Below are 17437 nucleotides of genomic sequence, written 5' to 3' on the forward strand. Positions count from 1 at the left end.
CACCATTACTGCAACACAGAACAATCATTAAAAGCCAACCACCCCCTATCCTGCACTTAATACTAAAGATTACTAAAGCGTAATAAAAGCAAGGCATGGCACCAAGAGGAAACAGGACATTTATGTCATCGGACTGGTACGACGTGGTGGTGGGGGAAGAGATCCCAAGAAAAATGCCTACCTTGTCTTTCCACATGCAGTGGCTGATTCATGCAGGACGACGGTGGCATTCTGTCATGGTTGCTGGGATACAGCGTACTATCGGTGTCCATTCTCTGAGTGCTGGCAACCGTAACACACTGTTGATGGTGAAGAGGATTGCTGCCTCTGCTCCTGCTCCTACTTGGCTCTTTTCGGCTTAATGCATTTTGATGTGTGTTCTCCATAGTCTCAGCTGGCTGAGAATAATAGTCTGGATCCTTGGGGTAAATGTTGACGTTCATACTGTCTGTACTTCCGCTACAGTCAGTGCATACAACCGGTAGGCCGTACCCTTTGTGGAGGGTGAGAAAAAGGCAACAATTGAAGTTAAGCACAGCCAGCTTGAAGCAGTCATTCTAGCACCAAAGTAGTTGGAGAAGGAAAAGACATCTCAAACCACTTCTCTGCTTTCAAATATACTGTTCTCTATTTTCCTTCCAATCGCGCTAAATCCTGCCCTTTTCAGAACTTTAGATCTCCCAGTATCCCTGACGGTAGCTCAAACGACTAGGACGACTCTGTCCCACTGCACATATTTATTTCTGTTGGAGCCAGAAAGACACCTTACAGGTTTTATGTATTTCTCTTCCATTGCTATTTCCTACTTCATGGCTAAGCAGACAGCACAGAGAAGGGAGGTGGAATTCTGCAGTGGCTGTTGCTGAAAAGGAGTATGTTATCTTTTTAGTACTTTTGTTTTTAAAGGGACATTGTCAACTGAAATCACAGCTCGATCTGAAAATTATTTTGCGTACAGTTGACAGGAAGAACATCAAAAAGGACTCTGGTAGGAAGAGGAGGAAGTCCTGTTTTCTCCCCTGGTTTATTTTGTTTATCTGCACTCGGTCAGTTAGTTGGTTTTCACCATTTCCCATAGAGAATCCGTTAGATTCCCATGCTGAGTGGCTCTTTACATACAGCACGTGGAGAGGGGAAAAAAAAATCACTTTAAAAATGTAACGAACACCACACCCACTGGCAAAGAGACTGAGGAGGTGTAGTGCCCAAAACTACTTTTGATTTGATTTTTAAAATTCTAATTACTTTCAAGTTGACAGTCCCTTGATGGGGCCTCTGTTGAAAATGTCTAACACCTTCCACTTGAAATTGCTCTTCCATGTTAGCAATGAGCTTAATACCCAATCAAGCTGCAGTGGTGCTAATTAGTCATATGTCTGTCCTTTCCTGGCTCTTCATTAAGATCAAACTATTGTTACAAATAAATAAGCATGAGAAAAATGATCTTGTTTTAACTGCATCTGAGAATCACTCTCGGCATACTTTTGGGCAACGTATCTTCTCAGTTGTAACACTGACTCGCAAATGATTTCTGATCTGTGCTAACATGAAATAATCTTTGCAGATTAATGTGTTTGGTACCTGTCTTATCTGGCACAAGCATTCCATCCTCTGAGTCTTCTGTTTTCCAAGTGTCTTTACTGTATCCTACACATAGCTTCGGCTGTCTGCAAGCTACAGTGGGAGCTTCATCATCTGGACCTCTTCCACCATCAGTCTGACACACACCTATAACAAAAGAACCAGCTGGCTAAAGATTACAACCATCTGCTCTTTCAACTGAAACAGTCATTTAAACAGCACAAGGGATTGCAATGGAAATGGCAGATAATTCTGAGTCGATTTTTCAAGGACTTTTTTGGCTAATGATAATCCAGAAATTTAACCTTTCCACTTGAACACGTTGTCTTTTCCAATACTGTATGATGTTAGCTTTTAACCTGTAAGCACATTTTGGCAATGACAATGGGTTTTATATTAGAATTTAGTTGCGGAGCTACAGAACTAGCTCAGTGTTGGCCAAACCCATTCTTCCAGGCCTAAGTAGTCACCAAAGGAATCTGTTTTGATGAGAGAAATTACTACTGGGAAAGCAGGGCTGTCAATTGACCTGGGATTAATGCAGGACAGGATTAACGCGTTACTCCTTTTAACGTGTTAATCGCAGGCGGTAATGCTGCACTGCCCCTCTGAAGTGCAGTTTTGGCGCTTTAAAGGGGCAGTGCATTAGGAACCTGGGGTCAGCTGGGGACTCCAGCTGACCCCAGGCTCCCGCAGTGCTGCCCCTTGGAATCACCAGGGCGGCCTTTCCAAAGGGCAGCACTGCATGGAGCTGGGGTCAGCTGGGGACTCCAGCTGATCCTGGGCTTCCACAGCCCTGCCCTTTTGAAACGCTACCGCAGCTTTTCAGAGGGGCAGCGCACGCCATGAATCATGATTACATTTTTTAAAATCGCTTGACAGCCCTACTGGGAAAGGTGTTTTCTTCTGTGTCTGCTAAGTGTGGGGCATGTCTCTGCTGGTGCCCCAGTAGAGCACATCAGCCAGACATACAGATCTTCCGAATAGCTCACAATAAGCAGAAGAGTAGCAGGCACTAAAGTTTCATTGATCCCTTCTCACACCAAAATAAAAAACAGGACTGTGTAGCACTTAAAGACTAACAAGATGGTTTAATAGGTGATGAGCTTTCATGGGCCAGACCCACTTTGATCTGAGGAAGTGGGTCTGGCCCACGAAAGCTCATCACCTATTAAACCATCTTGTTAGTCTTTAAGTGCTACACAGTCCTGTTTTTTGTTTCAGCTGCACCAGACTAACACAGCTACATTTCGACCACTTCTCACACCAAGAGTGGATACAGCATATTCAACTCAGAATCCAATTCATACCATTGTTCTCTATGTGCCCATTAGGCGGTTGGTTGCTGCTATCGACTCTGACGACTACCTCTTGTCTGTCAGAGAGAGTCCCCTGCGAGGACAGGTAGCTTGGCACATCAGGCGGTACGATGGTCTCGTCTGTAACAAGAAGTAAAGACAAATGTGACGCTCCAGCCCTTCTACCCAAGGAGTTATGCTCCTGTGTGGTTTTTGAGGGCGTCAGTCTCGCTGACTTTAAAGGCCTCTCGGAAGTGACCAAAGACTTTGGATGTCTGCATTGTTGGGTGACATTTTAAAGTGGTTTTTCAGACCACACTGAGCATCTGCCCTTGGTGGGCCCCTTTAAGGTACCATGAATTGAGTGCCTCAAAATTTAGGCACTACCCATCCCAAGGAACTTGTGAAAATCTTGGTGCCTTGAAAATGGGACGTAGGTTCCTACATTTTAAAAAAGGGCTAGAGAATAAGACAGAGAACATCTTATTGCTTCTATATAAACCCATGGTACGCCTATATCTTGAATACTGCGTCTCAGTTCAAAGACGACACATCGACAGTAGAAAAGGTTCAGAAAAGGGCAACAAAAATGATGAGGGGTTTGGAATGGGTCCAGTACGAAGAGAGATTAAAAAGACAGACTTTTCAGCTTAGAAAAGAGGAGACAAAGCAGGAACACGATAGGGGTCTATAAAATCATGATTGGTGTGGAAAAGGAAACATTATTTACTTGTTCCCATAACATAAGAACTTGGGGTCACCAAATGAAATTAAAAGGCAGCAGGTTTAAAACAAAAGGAAATTTTTCTTCAGGTTGTGCACAGTCAGCCAGTGGAACTCCTCGCCAGAGGATTTTGTGTAGACCAGAACCATAACAGGGTTCAAAAAAGAACTAGATAAATTCATGGAGGTTAGGTCCATCAATGACTATTAGCCAGGATGGGTAGGAATGGTGTCCCGAATCTGTTTGTCAGAAGCTGGGAATGGGTGACAGGTGAGGGATCACTTGATGATTCCCTGTTCTGTTGACTCCCTTTGGGGCATCTGGCATTGGCCACTGTCAGCAGACAGGACAGTGGGCTAGATGGACCTTTGATCTGACCTGTTCAGCGTGGCCGTTCTTATTAAGGAGATTGACCCTACGGCTTTCATAACTGTGTGACTAGAGAAGACCGCGGCCTGCATGCTTTCTACAGTCAGAGAGCAGTTACAGCCTTCGTGTCTCTTCAGACACCCCTGCCAGGGCTCCTCTGAGCTGTCAGAGTGGCAGGTTGCAGAATAATAATGGTTGCTTTCTGCATTTTTAATAAGGGTTGTCAGTGGCTCAGTAGCAACCAACTCCATTTGTACCAGGCCCTGCCTCATGCAAACACCAGGCCAGAAGACGAACAGTAACAACGGTCCAGGGGGCTGCTGTGCGGGGCACCAGCTTCAGTCTGATTTTATTTCAGCCACCCTCTGATAAATATGCAATTACCTGAACACTATTATGCTAGCTCATCCCCCTGGCACAAAGCAAACAAGCAATTGCTCTGGGAAAGAAAAAGGAACTAGGAGTTGTACACACTGCAGCTCCATTGCAAGGAAAGGAACAGTTTCTTTTCTCTAGAGGAATTAATATCATTGCTACATGAACGTATTAATTTTCCTGCTGCCTGAACTTAAAAGGAGCATCTCTCTGTTCACAGATTTACTATTTGCCACAGCAACTGGCCTGGTTTTTCAAACTGCCTTCACCCAGAGGGCAGCCCTCTGGCTAGATCTTGGGTCACTAGTCCAGGTTCAGCCCTTGAGACTGGTCTTCCCTTGGCCAGTCCTGTCCCACTCCCCTTCCCCCACCACAAACTGTCAACTCAGATCGATCCGGTACCATGTCCCTCCTTTTTCAGAACTGGCCCTGTAACAACCTGACCTGCCCCCATTTAGAAAGGGAGCAATCATGGCAATGCCGCAAGGGTTAAAAAAATAAATTCCGTGTCAGAGGGTTCTGCAGAAACTTTGCGGAGGGGAAATTTGGATACAACGTTGTAGTTTCCGCAGGCCTCTCCAACCCTGGAGCTCCGTATGTACTGCCCCCACTTGTGGAGAAGATTAAAGGGATACAGCAGCAAATCCCAGGAAAGGATCAGACGGTCACTCAGCAGCCTCGGCTCGGAGACCAGGAAGCGGCCCCAACAGGCTTACACTGACTTATTCCCCCGGATCCCAGACAGCCTGTCCTCAAACTGTCCACCGAGCGACTGTGGCCCCAGTGTGGTGAGGTCAGTACTCAAAGTGGAAATGGGGTTTCCTGTATCACAAGCGAGACCTGGTTAACCCAGATCGCAACTTGGCTTCTGACAGTGGCTAGAGAAAACCTGCCAGGCTCCGAGTCAGAAGCTGGCTGTGGCTGGAAGGAAGAGGACTTGTTGATCAGCCGAACAGGCCATAAACTCACAGCCCCGAACGTTCTTCAGTAGCAAGTGACAGCTGGGAACAGCTTCCTGAGCTGAACCAGGCCCATGACACGGGGACTCTGTCACGGAGATCAGCCTTGTAAGGAGGAGCTAGGGATGGCTGACCCCGCTGAGGGATGGCACGCAAACCGTTCCCCGGACCCGGGAGTCCTTGGCCAAGTTTGGTGCTTACCTGTGTTGGTGACACTGTATTCTTCACTCTTCCTTCTGGTCTGGTATATGATACACACCCAGACCAAAGACGTCAGCACAATGCTGCACACCACTGCGATGGTGATAATCCCCACCGTCATCCTGTCCTTCCTGCAGCCAAGGGATTGCAAGATGCTGACCTGGCTGTGTGCCCGCTCCGTACCAAGAGTGTTGGACATTTCACAGGTGTATTTCCCAGCATCCTCCAGCACAACATTCCGAACGATCAACAGCTGGTTACCGGGAGTGAAATGATGCCTGTCTGTCACTACCAGTGGCTGGTCCCCTTTCAGCCAGGTGATGCGTGGAGGTGGGCTTCCCGTTGCTTTGCACTGAAGGGCCACTGTTTCACCTACTGACACGACGTGATCCTCCAGTGGGTGGATCAAGGATGGCGTCTCTGCAGGGGTTTTAAGTACAAACATTAAGTTTCTGAAGGGGGGATGTGATGATTCATCATTTAGACCAGCGGTTCCCAACCTTTTCCAGATGGGGACCCATTTTGACAATTCAGGAAGACTTGGTGACCCAAGGCAATTCAAAAATGGGAGGAGAAGAGGGAGTTAAGCCACCGGGGGAGACACTTGGTGACCCTTTTGAAATGTAATGGCGACCCATATTTGGGTCCTGACCCATAGGTTGGGAAACCCTAATCTAGACTGAGCGAACCAACAAGCCTTTCTGCAGGAACAATTAGCCAAGTTCTACAGATTGGCTAAGAACACAGGGTCTCAAATTCTGGTTGGACCTTCTCCACTGCACACCAATATCATAACCTGCACCTTTAATTATCAGTTCTGCTTTAGTTCTCTTCCCATATCCTACACAAGAAACTTAGGCCATAGCCTAATCCTCCTGTTTACCCCCTCCCCGCACTGCAGAAGGAATAACAGTGGTCCCATATCAATAACTTGCAGGGCAGGCTGGCGGAGTTGAGTTTCTCCTACATGTTTTCCGTTGGCAGGAGAGGCACATAGCATGACTTAATGAGTTTCCCCTTTAGAAGTGGGACTTCCAACAGAAACAAGACTCAGACTCAGGTATCTGGGTTCTCTCACGGTCACCCCCAACTGCCTCATGACTAGGTCTCTGTGGCTTCAGACAACTCAAGCCTTCCCTACGAAAACCATTTCGGAAACTCAAAATGGGCCCTTTGCCTGTACTGTTTGGATCCCCAAGGAAGCAAAGCTTCTTGCCTAGCACAGTCAGGGTGGCGTTGGCCAACACAGAGCCCGCGGAGTTCTGCGCCGTGCAGCTGTAAACGCCCATGTCCTCTATCTTCACGTCTGTGATGAAGAAGACGTCATCGTCTGGCATGACGTGCATGCGGCGCTCCCGGGCTGCTGGGAAGTCGGTGCCTCCGTCCTTCTGCCAAGCAATTTGGGGGACAGGGAAGCCATTGGCTGCACATTCCAGCCGCGCTGTTGTTCCGGTTCGGCTGGTGATGTCGTGGGGAGTCTTGGTAAACGAAGGCAACACTGAAAGAAGAGGGAGGAGGGGCAGAAGGGAGAGTGACAAACAGCTTTACGTACATGAACACAGCCTTCCTGATGTCAGAGAACCTTCCTCCTGGACATGCTTCTGGGATCAGTCTCCAGGGTATGAACCAAATAAAAACCATCCTCCTTCTAAAGAGAAATGTTATTCGAGATGTTCCCTCTTCATAGCCCTTTCATACTTTCATCATTCCTGCTGGCAGAGAACCTACTCAAGTGATTGAAACCAATGGGATATGCCTGTGTTGAACAGTGGCGGACATGCTTGAAGTTAAGCACATACTTAAGTGCCTGGCCAGGACGAGGTCACACAACCGGGGCCTCCCAGTCCCCTGAAGGATACATAAGGCTGGATGACATTTTTACCTACAAGAAATGAACCAAACCTAGTCCGGCACTCACCATTCACCGTGAGCCGGGCCTTGTTGGAGTAGGTGGAGCCAAAGTGGTTGGTGATGATGCACTGGTAGCGCCCCTCATGGGAGAAGGTGACGTGCCGCAGGTGCAGGATGGTGGTGTATTCCATCACTTCACCATCCTTAGCCCGTGCATGGGCAAAGTTCTCGATCTCGGCATTGTGAAGGACCTCGTTGTCCTTCTTCCAGGCAAACGTCATAGGGGAGCTGCTGCTGCTTGCAGCCGAGCAGGTGAAGCGGATATCTTTGCCGAGAACGGCCATTGTTGTCTCTGGCTGAATAATAATCTGGGGCTTTGGAAAATCGTCTGGAAAAAAACAAACGGATTCAGCCCTGGATGAAGACACCAATCACTGTTACTGGTCACAATTCTTGCCATTTCCACCATAACAAGATTATTTTAGCAGCTGATGCCGATCTAACAAATAATGAATACATGCAATTGACATTTGTACACATTTGTCTTTACGTACTGTCGATGGGAAGATCAACTATCTGCTTGCTTTTGAAAACGGCTTAGCTAGGAGGAGCAGGCACCATATTTTTAGGGCGTATGCGTGCAAGCGTGCAGCATCTCACAGAATGAGGTGCTGGTACGTGCACTGACCGCGGCTTGGTGCTATCCCAATACTTACACCACTGGTGCACAAAGCTTCTGTTCAAGCAATCAGAGCAAATCTGAAGTTCAAAAGCAAGTGGCAGCCCTTAACATTTCACCTCTAACCCAACCCTGCCCTCAAAGTCTTGTGGTAACCTCAAGTGGAGGTTCAAGTCATTGTTGTAATGGAGAAGCACAGGCATGTTAGCACGAGATGTCTATGAACACCCCTGTATTTGCCCATCACCCATCCCAGGCGGAGGCCTGCAACTGCGCCCCTCTGCCCAGGGTTTTAGCAGAGTTCCAAGGTTTTAGCAGAGTTCCAAGCAGTTTTGTTTGTTGGATTCTGTGTAACACAACAGTGGAGTAACGTTCAATGAAACAGCGATGCCTCTGGAACGGGAGAGGACCGCTGGCTACGTGGCTTGGCAGCCAACTGAAATTGCAAAACTCTCTTTAGGTTAGCCAGGTTGATTTTGCGACTCTGAGGATGTGCCTTGGGGACAGAGCGTTTGAGAACTCATCCCGTCTCTAATCAGACGAACAGCTAGCCATGGAGGTGGCCCATCTGCTCTGAGCCCATGTGTGTTCACCGCGTAGGGATATATGTGCGCTCATCTCAGGTGTGGACGAAACGCAGGCTGAACTTTCACCACCAAGACACACACGTTTGCAAAGGAACTTTCAGAAGCTCCTCTGCTTTCCATCAGCTCAACTAGCAAGCCAGAACACAGCTTAAAATCCACCCCAGTGAACAGGACAAACCACACCCAGAGGTTCTAAAGCTGGCGCCCCGTTTAGTTTCAAAGGAGGAAAGCGCGAACGAGCATGACTCCAGCCCATTCTCTGGCCACAAGGAGAATGTTCTTCCCCTTGCATTGTTCCCATTTAAGAGCTAGGCTGTACGTGTGTGTGCAGCTGTTCTGCATTTGCCAGGCTGCTCTGCAGGCAGACGGGGACGTAACGGCAGCAAGCCGCCGGAGGACAAGAAAGCAGTAGTTCTGAGCCAAGCAAATAAAAACCCACAAACACACCAGTGCAAATTTTAGCAATTGTCTGTTTCAGATGTATTGGATAAAATGCCCATAAAGAGAGCTTATATTTAAAGACCCTTCCCACCACAAATTTTTAAAACGTTTTGTTCTAGTTGGAGGCACAAATGGGGGAGGGGATTGCAGACCCGACAACTGACGCTCACAGGGCTACACTCAGAGCAAATTCACCGCTGAAATCCTGGCCCTATTCGCTCTTTAGCACTGGAGCAGCTGTGTTTATAACTGACCTAACTGCTAGTTCCCTGGGATTTAATACGCAGCGTGCCTTTTAAAGGAACTCCCTAGGTGCAAGCAACGTGAGGTGTGGTTTTGGTGGGAAATAAATTGTAGCCAGTGACAAATGTTTAAAATGTAGGCTTGGGTTTGCTTTGCTGACACAAAACCCCCACCAAGCCGGTTCTACTCACCCAGTTTGGCAGTCGCAGGAAATCTCTGCCCTTCACACAGCCTCAGACACCCCCAGGCCACACTTACCACACACAAAACTTTCTGTGGGCACGGCAAAAATGCTCTTGCTCTTTAGCGACTCAGGGTGGGCGCAGGTGGCTACCACAAAGGGCTGCTGCTCCTTCTCGGCTAACCACAGCGGTAACCACTTCAGCTGGCAATCGCACAGGAAGCTGTCGCTGTTTATGTGGCTGGAGGGACACAGAAATGAAAATGCCGGCTGCAGCTCTGGCCAGAGAAATGCCGCAAAGCTCAGAGCCCTTCAAAGCCCCCCAGCAGGCCTCCCTTCCCCTCGGCTACCGATCAAAAAAGGGCAATGGGGGAGGCTGCTCCAGTCCGTGCAGGCTGGAGTGGCACCCCTGCCTACCGTAGCCAGGCTGGATGGGTTCCTCCCACCCGTGGCACACCCCACGGGGATGGAGCAGCTCCCTTCCCATGGTGAGCTGCTTTACCTTTCACATCCCTACCCTCAGCATGACCAAAAAGGAAGAGGCCGGCAGGTGCTGTGCAGAAATAAGTCAGGCTGTGGTAAATACATCCCACTTGTATAGCATCTGTCCTCCCCTCCCCCCTCAAAATACCGCTAGCCTTGTGCCAACATTCATTAACCCTTGCAGCAATCCTGCGAGGCTGAGAGTGCGGAGAGCCCTGTTTGACACTTTGATAAACTGAGGCAGGGACGGACCCCAGTGGACGCTAGGGGCTGAAATCTCTTGGAGGATTTGGACCCAAGGAACCTGCCCAGGACACACGGATCCGTGGCAATCGGGCATGGGACCCAGGAGCTCTGAATCCAAATCACCGCAACAGCCCAAAGTGCCAAGTCTTTATCCATGCAGCCGACATCCGATCCCCTGGTTTAATCACCGAGTGGCAGAAGGTATGCGTGGGAAGTAGGAGTGCGGGAAGTGCTGCAGCACCCCCAGGTTTTGCACCTGGCTTCCCCACCCTGCTGTCGGCCTCCGCCAGGCCTGGCTTCCAGCCTCCATGTGGGTCCTCAGGTCCTGTCACCCACCAGCCCCACAGGCTCCACTGGCTCTTGGGGTCCTGCTGCCAGCTGGCCCTGCCACGGGCTCTGCAGCCTGCCCGCCCAGGGTCCTACGGCTGGCCCGGGCTCTGCTGTGGCTTCAGCCTGGGGCAGTTAGGGTTGCCAACTCTCCCAGACTGGATACCACTTGCAACAATGGAGTCCAATCCATGCAGTCCTGGAGAGTTGGCAACTCGGGGGAAGAGGGAGATGCAGCTTAGCACCCCACCCCCAAAATAGTTCCAGCACCACTGCAAAAAGCTTCTGCAAAGCTCTCTGCTTACAGCCATTAGTTGTCCAGCTAGCCAATGTAATCGTTAGTGCATCTCCAATGCAGACCAAGCAACATCTCTCTACCTCCTCCTGTTTGTGCCCCCGCCCAATTAGGGGGCTCAGCTCAGTGAATTGTGTGTGTCAGTGAACTGCTGCTATGCAAGGGGGGGGGGCGGGCGGGACGACACAAATCACTGGGTTTGTAGCAGTTCAACAAAACCAGTGACTAATTGAAGCAACAGAAATTCCACAGCATCCTAGAGGCACCTCAGTAGCTGCTGCTAAGAATGCTTAGAATTCAGAAATTATTGCTCCACCTGTTTAAGGCCATCAAAGGAGAAGCATTCGTTAAGCGGACACAGTCACTTCAAACTCTGCAGAAATCGTTTCGTAAAGCTAGGCCTGGGCTTTACGTGGTGTAAGGTGGGAGATGTTCTCTCTGCAATTTTTAAAGCACTCCCAGTCAAATTCTCCATGGCTACATCTAAGACAGCGGGGCTACGTCAGAAGTATCCCGAAATAGCAATTCCATATCTTTAAACGCTCCTGTTATTTCAAAATATATTTCAAAATAACGGGAACGCTATTCCGGCATCCCCCCTCATTCCACGAGGGGTAAGGGATTTGTCAGAATAGCGCTTCATTTTGGCATTCTGAAATAAGCTATTTCCAGGTAAGGGCATTGTGTAGACACACCCTAACGGTGTAACAGCTCTCAGGACAACAGTGCCCTGCAAATGTACAGCAGCAGAGAACTTGGCCCTTGTAGTGTAGGAACCTCTGACCAAGCACGCCGTAGACAAATGACCATTAAAGTTCAGCTCTACAGCGTACCATAGAACAGCCATGCTCAGGCAAAGGCATTTCTACGGAAGGTCACTCTCTGCAGAGAAGCAATACAGGAGCAGCCCCAAAGGTCACGCCGAGGTCATGAACTATACATTAACTATACTGTGACTGGGGGCAGGATTTGAGCTAATCAAACACTGCAGCTTAACCTTTAGAAGACTGAGATGGAGATAGGCATCTGTGTTAGGATGGTAAAATGCATTTAATTAAGTAACCATGTAACTGATGGGAAAAAGCCAATGGTCACACATGAGGCGGCAGTCGGCTCCCCAGGAGCTGGTGTGCACTAGGAGCTGGCTTACTCCCATGTGTACAAGCTCACCTGACTATCCGCGCTGCTGCCTCTGCTAACTACCGGGAGCCTGCATGTAACCGTGATGGTTAACCAATGAGCCCAGGGTCATCGGTTAACTGTGTATATGGTTGCACTTTCACATTGCTAATCTGTGTGTAGGCACGTGGCAAGAGAGCCCTAGAATTGTGCAAAAGTAGCTGACACTAGATAATCCGCTCAAATGCACAATCCGGCTCAAATCCACTCAAATGTCAGCACTGTGCATAAACCCTCAACATAGTATAATGGAAACACAGGTGGGCCACCAGGATTCAGTAGGTCACAGAGAGCTGTGTAAGAACAAAAAGCGCGGACCTAACGACTTGATTTTCTGAGCGGAGACGGATACATGCCACCCCCCGTTACTATGATCTAATTTCACTCGCTACTAAATGTGAGACGTGTGCATCCGGGACATCTGCTCAAGTGTAAAAATAACCCATAGGGAAGGTTGGCAGAGAGGGAGGAATGTAGGCCGTTTAGATTGTTTCCACTGGCGTGTCGTACATGGGACCGATGTGGGACGACTCACTTACAGGATGAGACCCCAGTGCAGATTTAATGGTACATCCAATCCAATTACTTACAGCTGCTTCAGGTTCTTCATCTTAGCAAAAGCATCTGGCTGGATAGACCGGATTGCATTGTCCCTGAGGTTCCTGCCGAACAAAACCAGAGGCGCTTTCAATACAAATACATGCTACAGTAACATCAAGAGACCCACATCTTTTCTCCAAGCTAAAGAGCGGCACACGCGTTTTATGGTACGCAAGTTGCATAATCCGGGATGGTGCGTAATTGTACTACTGCAGATCGATACTGTACAAAACACTTGGTAATTCTGAGTTAAGGCTGCTAGACAGCACAGCTCACCGATGCAAGCCATGAGAAGCAAGGGAACAAGAATCTTTCAGCACCTCAGCTACACTTTACCATCTCAGCTTAAATGGCCTCCACCAGTTACCGCTTGCTCTTCTACGCATCTCCTGCCTCCTCCCAAGCCCCCGGCAGGCAGCTTGACGTCCAAAGCAGGTTTATTGGTCATAGAGCAAATCCTCAGCAAGTGGAAATCTGTGTTGCTCCATTATCTTCAAAACAGTTATCCTGAACAAGAGGACTGTATCTACGTCAGGGGTGGACAAATACCAGCTCATGGGCTGGATCTGGTCTGCCCCAGGTGGACCCCTACCCCGCTGTATTTACTTGTGTCTCCGCAGGTATATGGGATCACAGCACCCACTGGCTGCAGATCACCATTCCAGCCAATAGGAGCTGCAATCCCCCATACCTGCACAGGTGCAAGGAAATATAGAGGCAGAGGCTCACCAGGGCCAAACCCTGGTGAATCGCCGTCGGTTTATTGCCCATCCCTGGTCTGTCTGCTTAGTACAAGACTTTGTCTATGCTAATCCCTTCCACTGATCTAATCTACTTGACTTCAGCTATGCAATGCACTTACCATGTAGTCTTCTATATGGTAAGGTCAGGTGAGGGGCAGCTGCTCTCCCATTGACACCGGCTACTCTTCTCGTTCTGGTGGAGTACCAGTGTCGATGGGAGAGTACTCAGAGATCAATTTATCATGTCTATGTAGACGTGATAAATCAATGGCTGGTTGATCGATTGCTTCAGCATCAATCCCCAGTGTTCTGAAGACAAGCCCTAAATGTTCTAATGGGGCATAGGTCAGAGCGACATTGTTAGCAAATGTGTTTGGGGGAGGGGAGGGGAATATGGTTGTTTACTTTAGGTTGTCTAAAGCTAGTGTGAAGACAAGGGAGCAAAAATTTCCAAAAAGGAGCATTCTTAACTGTTTCCCTTTGCAGAAGATCATCAATATTTTACAAGAAAAAAAAAAATCACTTGTCCTTTGAAGAGGGGTTATGCCAAAATCTGGACTCCAAATTCAGTCACTAAAGTCTGAAACAACAGGGCTGTGTCTAGACTGGCCAGTTTTTCCGGAAAATCAGCCGCTTTTCCGGAAAAACTTGCCAGTTGTCTACACTGGCCGCTTGAATTTCCGCAAAAGCACTGACTTCCTACTGTAAGAAATCAGTGCTTTTTGCAGAAATACTATGCTGCTCCCATTCGGGCAAAAGTCCCTTTTGCGCAAAACTTTTGCGCAAAAGGGCCAGTGTAGACAGCTGAGATTTGTTTTGCGCAAAAAAGTGTCTAGATTGGCCACGGACGCTTTTCCGCAAAAAGTGCTTTTGCGGAAAAGTGTCCGTGCCAATCTAGACGCTCTTTTCCGAAAATGCTTTTAACAGAAAAGTTTTCCATTAAAAGCATTTCCGGAAAATCATGCCAGTCTAAACGTAACCCAGGAGTTTAGGGCTGCTTTAAATGCAAATGCAACACAGAGTCATTACTGGCCTCTCCAAAACACACTTGCCCTTCACTGTTTCTTTTGGTGCTAGTGGCCGAAGAATCAACATGGCCAACATCCAATCATAGAGAGCAACAAAATATTTAAACCTGACTAAATCTGTAAGAGGAAACTAATGATAAATCACTGCGGGAGGCTTCAGCCCTGGGAGGAGATGGGCAAAACTGCTTAGCTGTAGCCAAACTGGCTTTCTGCGAACAGCTGAAAAAATGGCTCTACTGAATGAGACATTTTGTTTCTGTATCAGAAGCTCGTCATTTTCAACATGCCTTGTCAGGGAGTTTGGAGGAACGCTGAGCGGGGAAGGGACGGCCAGGGCTGAAATACAGCTTTGCTGCAAACAGTCTGCAGAGTGATTGTGTTATGAGTCAAGGAGATATTTATCCCAATGCAAATAAAAAAATTAAGGGCATGCAAATTTGCCATATGGTCTCTAACTTTGTTTCTGGCACAAAAAAAGGCCAAAGTTGAAGTGACTTATAATGAGAAGGAAGCAGCTGGCCCCCACAAATGGACTGGCTTCTCATTTTACAAAGACGCTATTAAATTGCTAGCAGGCCTCTGCAGCCATTTTTGTCAGGCCTCGTTCCAACCGGCAAAGGCTGGTGGGTTACTCACAGGTGCTCCAGGGCCTCCAAGCCTGAGAACGCTTTCTTGGCCACGGACTTGATCTTGTTTCCAAACAGAGTTCTGCAGTTTCCAAACATCCAGGGCCAGATACACCGAGAGAAAAGGCAAAAGAAAGAACACAATTAGCGTGACTGTATCTGATAAAGGTGTCCAGTGGAAGGCCCTGGAAATCTGAACTGCACAGAGATTAAAGGGCTGAAGCGTGCCCGTCTTCCCCGCCTGAAATTAAATACTTTTATCTGTATCACAATTTAATAGTGATGACAGTTTGAAACGGAATGTGCCCTCTCACATAAAGAGGCAGGTCTGTGATGCTACTGGAAATTGGCTTGTTGAGTAACAGAAGGTCCCCTGTATTTTTGATGGACAGAACTAAGCGAGATGCCAGTTTAACAAGATCTAGGGCTCTTGCCACAACACTTTCCATTTCTGACCTTGAGTAGAAAAGGAATAAAATTATTCACTGGGAATTTCAGCCTACGTACGTACAGGAGCTGCGAGATCTCTAAAGGGGGCAGAGTCTCTTTATGCACATTTGTAAAATGCCTCGTATACCACAGGGTCCTGAGCACACGGGGTGAGCCCTGTCCAAGGGGACAATGAGAATGTTTTCAAATGTCCACAAACGATCTGTACTCCTGCGGCACAACATTCGGTGCGAATAAGCACGAGACGCTCGGTGTTGCTTGCAGAATGCTGCCAGTTATAATGCTCACAGCACAATCTTACAAAGAACCCGTTTTCTATAAATATTCACAATTGGCAATTATCAGGAGAAGCATTCACTGAAACACCCGAATGCCTGTCTCAACAGCTTTAACCAACAGCAGGAAAGGTCAGTATTGAGAAGGTTTCTCCCCAGCTCTTGCTATGCAAGGTACCTCTTTTGGATGCATCTGTTGCAGCCTAGTTTTCAAGGGCATCCAATCCAGCAGTTTATTGACTGATCAGCTGTAGAGTCCAGCAACTCTGGGAAACGTGCAGGAATTTGTATTGCGAGTCCCACAAAATCTCCCAAAAGTGTCTGGGTAGTTCTGAAGCAATCTCCTCAAGTTCTGCAAATAGCACCCTGGAGAGCCCAGACCAGTTACTCGATAGGATGCCACATAAAACTGATGGCACACTGGAAAGATGCCAAAATTAGAGCTCATTGCCCTGGCTGGGTGAATAAGCAAGGAGACCGAACAAACGGCAGGAATGCAATTACTTAGGGTGGAATTTGTTGGCCTTGCAACAGCCAGTGGTGGGCAACCTGTGGCCCTTTGGGGTTTTAGGTGTGGCCCACAAGACATTTCTTTTACCGTTGTCGATACCCAGAGTTGCCACGTTCCACTGGTTTTAATCCCCATAGTTTTTTCCTACCGGTATTACAAAAGTGACACACACTTAAAATGTGGGCACGTGACGTGAGGTGCGTGGTTACTCCACGCAACATTGTGAGAGCCGTGCTCCCTCTTTATCCAAAGCGCTGCTACGGTTCCATCGGCGTCCCCGCAAATTCTAGGTACACCAGCGCCGTTAGCAAGACTGCCCTATCCCAAGAGACCATCTTGGTTACAACAATCTTGTGGCCTGCTGAGATGGAGGGCCACTCATGTGGCCTGCTCACTAGCCTAGGTTGCCCCTCAGCAGTATAGAACAATGCATGGCTGGAGGGCACAAAGTCACCACAGTAATGGTGGGAAGGAGGCACCCAGCACTCCAAAGCCCTGGATCATACACAAAGGTCTGTGCCCCCTGGAATCATGGGTGCGGGGTGGAAGGCTGCCGGTGAACAGACAAACCCCTGTTTCTTAGGGCTAGTGCAGTGATGCGGAAACTTTTTTCCACCACAACTCCTGCCCCACCGAGGCTGCTAACGGCCGGGCCCAGCCCCCAGCTAATCAGATCTAAGCGCCATGTGGCCACCAATGGCTAGGCCCAGCCTCGCTTCCTTCTTCCTGGCTACTCCGATAGTGGGGAAGGAGGGTGGGTATTGGAACACCACATCTCGAAGAACAACAGTTACCAAAACAGGTAACTGTCTTTTCTTCTTTGAGTGCTTGTTCACGTTGATTCCACACAGGTCACTCCCGAGCTGCTACCCCATGGAGGTGGGGTCAGAGTTAGGAATCCTGGATTGACACACTGCCCTACCCACAGCTGCCTCCTCCCTGGATAATTTAGTGATAGCATAGAAGGCCATAAACATATGACTAGAGGACAATGGGCAACCCTACATATCTCCTGGAGGGGAACTTGCACCATAAACGCAGTCAATGAGACACATGTTCTAGTCGATTGGCCTGTGACCAGTGGAAGAAAAAACCCCTGCTGGGTCCAAACAGGTGTATCCATGACAATATGCACTGCACGGAGACAGGGTCTCCCTTCATTCGCTCCACTATCACCACAAATAG

The 17437-nt window shown here is 48.4% G+C and overlaps 1 protein-coding gene across 1 annotated transcript in view; it reads right to left on the bottom strand.

Annotated features, from left to right (window-relative positions):
* Positions 1-17437, bottom strand: part of LRIG1 (leucine rich repeats and immunoglobulin like domains 1) — a 148090-nt gene that overhangs the window by 2365 nt on the left and 128288 nt on the right. Inside the window, exons 10-18 of the mRNA XM_006120052.2 lie at positions 15027-15098; positions 12610-12681; positions 9567-9730; positions 7426-7746; positions 6724-7005; positions 5508-5927; positions 2892-3020; positions 1582-1728; positions 182-493 (exon numbers count right to left, since the gene is read on the bottom strand). Coding sequence (XP_006120114.2) covers positions 182-493; positions 1582-1728; positions 2892-3020; positions 5508-5927; positions 6724-7005; positions 7426-7746; positions 9567-9730; positions 12610-12681; positions 15027-15098 — 1919 coding nt within the window. The remainder of the gene's footprint in view (positions 1-181; positions 494-1581; positions 1729-2891; positions 3021-5507; positions 5928-6723; positions 7006-7425; positions 7747-9566; positions 9731-12609; positions 12682-15026; positions 15099-17437) is intronic.

This window comes from Pelodiscus sinensis, chromosome 11 (assembly GCF_049634645.1).
Source record: "Pelodiscus sinensis isolate JC-2024 chromosome 11, ASM4963464v1, whole genome shotgun sequence".
Lineage (NCBI taxonomy): Eukaryota > Metazoa > Chordata > Testudines > Trionychidae > Pelodiscus > Pelodiscus sinensis.